Genomic DNA, 8,408 nt, shown 5'->3' with positions numbered 1-8,408 from the left:
TCATCCATTTTTACTATTTAAAACTGGCATGACTAATGAAATAACTAGAGTTACACGTGACGTGCCATATGTACTTTACTCTGACATATAGGGGCTAGTTTTTAATAGTGGATTAAGTTTCTAACAGAAGAACCGGTTTGCTATTTAATCTAACATGCAAAGACTAATTTATTTATTTTTTGAGTAAAGAAGGCAAAATATAATCCGACTTCTAGTACAAAGATACTTTCACCTAACTCAGACCACTACGGCAACAAATCCTCAAAACACACGCAAAAACAGAAGGGATTGTTGAATCAATTACAAGGTCAAATGCAAAGGCTAAGATTGAGATATGAAAACTTGTAGCATTAGCTCAAATTTCGGTATAGAAAGAAAAGCAACACATTCATTCATTATGACCTTAAACAACAACAATTCACAGCAACACATTCATTCATTATGACCTTAAACAACAACAATTCACAGTATTGGAATACTAGATAGGATCATGTCATTTCACTATAAACACGCAATGAAATGATGAATATGGCAGCCTAACCCAAATGTGCTTCACAAATTCAAGCAAAATTAGAGAAGTGGAAGCTAATCAATTAATTACCTAAAAAAAATTCAATGAATACTCGAACCTTAAACCCCCAATCATCACCTTGAAACAGGCTTCTGCAGCACAGCAGTCAAGTAAACTTCCCCATTCTTCAAACCACTTGGATCAGTCTTATTAGCCACTGCCCACTTCACTTTCTTATACCCAAGTTTCCCAATCATTGGCTCATAAACTTCCTCTAGATCAATTGCTTTACTAAAGAACCGATCCAACCACAAGTACCCACCTCCTCTCAACACTCTGTCCACATCATAAAACATAAACTCCATAACCGGCAAGGGTATCCATCGGTTCACCGCCCTCCCACACCGGACCAGATCCATCGTCCCGTCGAAAACCGGTAGCCTCTGCTGCAACGGCACGTGTAAAGGCATCAACCCTCTTGCTGCCGCGGCTTCACTGTAAGGCGCATTGACGTTCAAGGTGGTGGTCAGCATCGTGACATTGTAGAAAACTTTCATCAAAGCAGCGAAGGTTCCAGTTCCACCGCCTATGTCAATGCCAAGACGGATCACAAAGTTAGCTGACTTAGCCAATTGCATGAACCGGTTAACGGGAAGGTCGAGCTCGGAAGCGTATTTTAGAAGGGATGAGCGTCGGGCGTTGAGATCGAAGTCTATGGGGTTGTTTTGTAAAAGACAGGCAAAAGATTTACAGAAGTATTTGGTCCAGATGACAGAGGAGTCGGGCAGGGCAGTTGGGAAAGGATTAAGAGGAAGGGAAGAAGTGGGTTTTGGCGGGGTTTTAGAGAAGCAACGCCGCCGTGGAAGTGGGTGGCAGCCGTTGAGAATAAGCGTTTCTTGGAGGTCGAGATCATAAGGGCAAGTTGAAAAAGGAGTGTAATTCATGTATCTACGGAGAAGGTAAGGGTGGCGGTGGCAGGAAGAAGCGATGGGTGCGACTTGGGAATGGAGGATGAGATCATGGGGAACGGGGGAAGTGCGTTTGGGATCAGAGGTGGAGGCAGTGAGGTGATTGATGGTGGCGCGTATGTCGTTGAGGTGGCGAAGGAGGTGTTGAGGTATATGGATAGGGATAGGGGGAGAAGGTTTGGGAGATTGGAAGGTTAAAGAGAGGTGGTAAAGGGAGAGTATGTTGGTAGCCGCCATGGCTAAGAGGAGGAGGAAGTTGAAGCCCATGGCGAAAGCCATTGATTTGTGCTCTTCCTCCTTACAACAATGTTTGGATTACTCTTGTTTTGAATTTCATCAGCTCTCACATGGGAGATTGAATCTGGAATCCAAACAAAAAGGAAAAGGGTGTTTGGTTGCAATTCTGACTGTATTTGTCAATGCAATTTGGTCAGCATCTCTACTCGTACACAAAAATTACACTTCGGGTGGGTCACCATCTCATCTTCAGTTAATACACTAACATTTGATCTTAATTAAGACAAGATTATTATCACTGAATGTGGAGATGTTCATTCAATTAACCAAAGTTTCTTTATATATTATCCCTTGCGGATCATTTCAAGCCACTAAACCAAATTATTACTTTTAAGGATATGAAATCATTATGATCCGTTTATTTGCTAGTAAAATATTTTTTGAAAAGTAATTTTAGAAAATAATTTATTTTTCTGAAAATGATTTATTTTTTAGTGTTTAGATAAATCATGTAAAATATTTTTTGCTGTTTGGTAAATTTTCTGAAAATATTTTATAAAAACTTTTTAAATTAAATAAATATATATTTAAGAATTTATTATTAAATCTTCTCAACCTTTAGCTATTCAAGTTCTTTTTCACATGAAATATTATTTTTTCACATATTTTAATTATTGATTAATTATAAATTAATCATAATAGTAACTTTAGCTATTCATACAACTTGCTTGAGGCAAAAAAAGGAAAATTTTTCACTTATTTTGAAGAAGTCTTATTTTTACAAAATTTTTACTTATCTTTATTATTGCATGCTTAAATTTGTACTAATTATTCTTTATTTTATATCTAAAATTGTAAAACATGTGTTAAATAACATAAAATTATTACAATAGTAACTAAAAATAGCATAAAATTATTACCTTTTATTGAAACAATAACACTACTGTAATGAAACAAATTAGTCCATTGACAAAGCTTATACAGTCTTAAACATTTACAATGATTACACAATACAACCATCCTCATCATCATTCCATCAACCTTTCCATAACCAATTTGAGAGCAGTAGGTGTATCAACTGTGACAGCCACATTCACCGATGGTTGATCGGACCACTCCGTAATTTCAGCAAACCTGCTCAAATGCATCTCACTTAATAACGAACAATCATACATCATTACAGAATTTGAAGGGTACAACTGCATGTCTACACATTATATCTACTTTATCTCCAATCCAAGACAAGCACAACATCACTGCATAGAAAAAGCTTTCATATACAATTTGATTTCCTTTACTTTGTATCACTTCATCTAGCAGCTTATTCCATTTTCAAACATTATAAGTCATGGCTTAATAAGAGAATCCTGAAACTGACATGTCATGATATTGGAAAGCTTATTACTCTTTCTTTGCAGTCAAGTGTGGCTCAAATAGGGCCTTTGTTAAGTTACTCAAAGGAGTCGGTTTTCTTTATTTACAAATTATGGTTAACAGTTTTTTTTTACTACTAGCTACTGCAATTAAATATTCTAATAAAGCTCATTTATTCTCTTTTAGTTCCAATACACACACAAAAAATATCTAACCTCTTCTGCTTGTTGTATAATAGTGTTAGTCCCCGTGTGATGCCATTTGTTTGAACTCTGATAGCACCCTCCACGTAGGTGATAAGTGAAGGATTAATGGATGCAAGCATGGCTGTTGGATCATGAAGGTACACAACTGCAGAATGGTAGTGAATAAATTAGAAAGTTCATGGTTCATCAGAAATCCCTTAACCATTTCCAGCAGACGAACCTTTTGTGCTGTATGCATCATGATGATAATTGAAGTGCACCTCTAGCATCTTCAGCAAGTACTGAGCAAATTTTTCATTTGAACTAGCCAATGTTTCTCCGTCAGAATCTAAAATATGACAAGTTTGATTAAAAAAAAGGTGGAAATTCAAAAGAAAGAATAAAAAAAAAGAGGAAAGAAGTTCCAGAAATTAAAATTATAAGGTGTTCATATAGACCTATAGATAATAGAATAATCCTCGCTAACAACATATTGAAAAAGATAGAGAATTAGCCAAAATAAGTACTTGTCAAAACAACTTGATGAGTTACATTTATCCCCACAGCCAAAACATATGCTCCACATGTGAACACAATATTTGCAGCATCTGGATCACCAAAGATCTGTCATTCGACTCAGCATTTGGAACAAGACGTAAGACAGAGTGTATGCATCCATGACACTAGCATGCAAAAACATTGAAGCATCAAAAATTCAAATAAAAGGTTTATTTTCAGAGTTTTTCCTTTTATGAACACCATCTTCAACTGTTGAAATCATATGAGCACCTAACATCTTAAGAAGTAAAAGTTAAACCAGATAGAAAGATTTTTTTTTTTTGAAAGAGGGTAGAAAGAACTTGAAAAGATCAAGATAAGAGAACGATGGTAGTGATTTTTTATGGTTTAACAATTAACAAGCATGAAGGTAATTATATTATAAAGTGCATATATATAAAGCTAGTTATCATTCAAATTATATCAAGGAAAGATAAATGAATAAAAGCTCAAAATCCCCCAAAATAGTTCTCATACTGAGCTTGAGATAATGTTAAAACTAAAATCTATCTAACTAATGTATATATGTCGAGAATATCACAAGTCCTTCATTTAAATGTTCAAAATCATGCTGTTGTTTCATTTAAATCTTGGGATGACTGTGACACGAAAGACAACAGGAAGGAAGGTACTATAGATGTGACTACTTTTCATAGCAATGGTGGTAAACAACGGGAAGGATGTAGATATTGTCTGGCTATTTGTTAAGCTGTATCATAGGTGGCTAAATGTGGACCTTCTTAAACTGTCCCTCTAAGGAAAAAACACAAAGGAAATACTAGAAGTACTTTCTGATTCAGCAACGAACATATTCATGGAATTTAAGAAGAACAATGTGAATCTGTGTCTAATGGATAACCCTTCAAAGTGCCTATCAAGGTATTGGCCGCTAATTCCATGTACAGGATAAGCCAATCCCTTTTGCTAGACTACAAAGACAAAAATTACGAGACAAGTGAAAGACTATTCGAAGCGATAAGGGTCATGGTTTCTGATATATTGGTCGCTTGTCTCACCAACTTACAATGTTTCATTTCAATCAAGTGTTCGACCAGCGCCATAGAAGAGAGGGAATAGAGTGTGAAACATGCAGCTCATATTCTGGGGAAAACTAAAAGATGCATCATTTACAAAAACAACAAGCACAAGAATAAAATTAAATCCCAAAACCAGAAAAAAATTAAAAATAAAGAAACAGAGAAAGACATAAAAATAAAGAAACAGGCAAAGAAATCATGAACAAAGAAATAAAAACCGAAATACAAAAAGAAGCTGTAAAGAGAAGATTACCTTCTGGGAGAGATTCGGAATTAAGAAGATTAAAAGAGAAGACGATTGGAAATTTTCAATTTTGATGAGAAATTTGGGGGAATTTATCACGGATCAAAGCAAACTCTTACCGAAAAGGTGGGGGAAGGGGAAGGGGAAGGGAAGATCGTGTTGCTTCTTTTCTTGAAAATGTCTTACCGAAATAAAAATGGTAAGACATTTTACTAAAGTAATGGCTTTGTTTTCCCGTGTTTTGTAATTCATTTTACTTAGGACATTGTTTTCAGCCAACCAAACACTGGCAAAGGCTGAAAAGCTTTTCCGAAAAATGTTTTACTCCCAAACAAATGGAGTTTTTGTTTCTCAACTCATTATTTTCTCAATTCAACCCTACTTTTTAATTTCCATCCAGATTTGATTTTTTCGACTTTTATTTTTAAAAATTTAGTTCATCTATTTTTTAAATTAAAAAATTCAACTCTAGATGTCGACTCCATTAAAATTTTCTATTAAATTCACTAAAGTAGCATTTTAATTTTTTTAAAAAAAGTACTCGCCAAAGATAATTTTAACAGTGTTAACATCTTTTAAAAATTACATCATTGTTTTAATCAAAATAAAAGCAATCAGGCTAATCAATAACCTTGTAAAAGTTGAGGTGCCGAATTATGTTAAGAAATTGAAGTATAAGGATTAAATTTTAAATTTTAGCATAGTATAAAAATCAAAATTGAAAATAATCACCTTTAGCATTTCAACTACAAATAAATTTTTTAATCTTGGACACTTGTCGACATACAAAGGATATGATAGTGAAATAATAAGATAACTATCACATATAAGTATGTAAATCATATGGACTAACTAATGTCATTAAATAAGCAATGACCAAATTATGTAAAATTAAAATATCAATACTAAATATCAAATGTGAGCATAGTAGAGATCGAAACTAAAATTTTACTATTATCTTATAATGACTAAAAGGAGGAAAATCATGTCGTTAGTTAATCCAAATAATTAGCACGATTAATAAATTTGATAGCCGATATGAATATTTTAAAAAGAACTTATTCCAAATCATCATGCTAAAATAAATTTTTATACATAAAAAAATTATGAGAGTAATCAACAACATTAATTATTTGAACTAAACATTGTAAAAAAATAAGACCAAATTATTGTAGAAATTCAAATATAAAGATTAAATCTTAATTTTAAGCCTAGAGAGGAACCAAAAGTGATATTTGACCAATTTTCTGTAAAATGCAAAAAGGAAAAAGAAAAGAGAAGGTCTAAACATGTGTCAAATAGAGGGACTAAAAGTGATATTCGACCAATTTATATATATATATAAAAAAAAGGCGTGTCAAGTAGGAAGGTTCAAGGACCTTCCTTATGGATTTTTTTTACAGTAATGGAGTTGGACGGTTGATTTATGTAAATATGTTGAAAAAAAATATTTTAGAAATTATGTTGATTTTCTCAAAATTTACTGATTTACGTTGTTTTTGGAAAGAGAAAGGAAAATGCGTCTTACAAGGCACGTTTTCACTTAGCTAAAAATTATTTTTTTCTTGCAGTTGGAAATTAAAAGTTTATAGATTTACTTTTGCCTATGTTTGAGATTGACATGGTTATAGTTTTAAGAAATGTTTAAATTTACAATGGTGCCATGGAGTTGGGTGACCTATATGGGGCTATCACTTGGGAAGTCAGATCGCGTTATGGAGCCATCACTTGGGAAGTCGGATCACGTTGCAACTCAAGGTCCCAGTTGACAATGATTATACGGTATTGGGTTGAATTATAACTAGGCTATCAAGGGATGGAGCATAAATGACGATGGTTATGTAGGCACTACAACGAGTTCTTCTCATCAGAAGAGGATGCTTTATAAAACTCAAACACAAGTACGAAGAAGAAAAGTGTAGTGGCGTTTCAGTATAATCAAGTAATGCATCTTATCTATCATCACCGAAGGTAGTGATCTTGTTATTATAACCTATGACAAAATTGGGGTTTAACAAGTTATACTAACAAGGTCACTGCCTTCGGTAGGGATAGACAATATGACTTACTTGATTATACTAGAAGGCCTCTTATGTTTTCCTTTTTCACATTTGTGTATGGGTTTTATGAAGCATGCTCTTCTAATGAGGAGAAACTTATTTTGGTGCCTGTATTAGCATCGTCAACTACGACCCCGGTTATGTTCCATCCTTTAGCAACATAACTTTTGTAAACTTATAGCCTTAGTTACACTTCAACCTGAGACAGTATAATCACCATCAACTTGGACCTCGAGTTGCAAAGTGATCCTGACTTCTCAAGTGATGGCTCTATATTCACAAAGTAGGTGAAATTTGTAGGTTACCAAGCTCCACGACATCATTGTGAACCCAAAAATAACTTAAAACTATGACTATGTCTCACTTAAAGCGAAAGAGAAATAAATCTTTAAACTTAGAAATTTAAACACATAAGAAAAATAATAATAAAAAACAATTTAGGATATTGAATTAAGGGTATGGGAATATGCATTTATATATAGGAAGGGGCAAGGTAAAAGGGTTTTTTCTTTATTCCAAGAATCTCAGGTTGCAATGTATGAAATTTATCCTTGGAATCCTAGGTTGTAGGGGCTTAGAGGTAGAAGCAATCAAGTCGGCCTAGAGGTTGAAATGGGTAGAGAGAAAACGCTCCATGTAGGTTATTTTTTCATCAATATGGTAGTGAAAACGCATCTTGCAAGGAGCGTTTTCTAGTGACATGTCAGACATGTGGCTGGAAAACGCGTCTTGTGGAAAGTGTTTTCTCTCAGGCCATTTCAACCCCCATGCCAACTTGATTGTTTTTGCCTTTGAGCCCCTGCAACCCAAGATTCCTTGGATACAAATTTCATGATTTCGAAAAACGCCGCTATGGGGGAGTGTTTTTTCCCCCACAAAAGAGCTCTATAGAAAGAACTCAATACAGGCCCTTGATTTTCCATACAGACCTTCGAAGCAGATTGTTCATCTTGTTGGGAAATATGCCCATATTGTAGTAAACATGTAACTGTTTTCTATTTATTTGAACGATAAATAAATAAATAAAGTTAATTTCACATTTCACTATTATGTCTTTTATATTTTGCATGCATAGCGAAATAGTGACAATCAAATATTAGCTCATTGATTGTCTAAAGTTCAAACTAAAGATAAGTGGCATTGTACAGAATATTTACATTGCGAGAAAGACAACTTACTTCAATAGATAATCTAAATGAGTCTGTAATCTCGTAAAAGAATCAAAGTGAGCATT

General features: G+C 34.1%; 1 protein-coding gene across 1 annotated transcript; it reads right to left on the bottom strand.

Annotated features, from left to right (window-relative positions):
• Window positions 1-360: 360 nt before the first annotated feature.
• LOC108484172 (probable methyltransferase At1g29790) lies at window positions 361-2,003 on the bottom strand. The gene has a single exon (XM_017787864.2). The coding sequence runs from the start codon at window positions 1,756-1,758 to the stop codon at window positions 646-648; it is 1,113 nt and encodes a 370-aa protein (XP_017643353.1). The 5' UTR covers window positions 1,759-2,003; the 3' UTR covers window positions 361-645.
• Window positions 2,004-8,408: the final 6,405 nt, after the last annotated feature.

Source organism: Gossypium arboreum, chromosome 6 (assembly GCF_025698485.1).
Source record: "Gossypium arboreum isolate Shixiya-1 chromosome 6, ASM2569848v2, whole genome shotgun sequence".
NCBI lineage: Eukaryota > Viridiplantae > Streptophyta > Magnoliopsida > Malvales > Malvaceae > Gossypium > Gossypium arboreum.
This window is presented reverse-complemented; position numbering and strand designations above follow the sequence as displayed.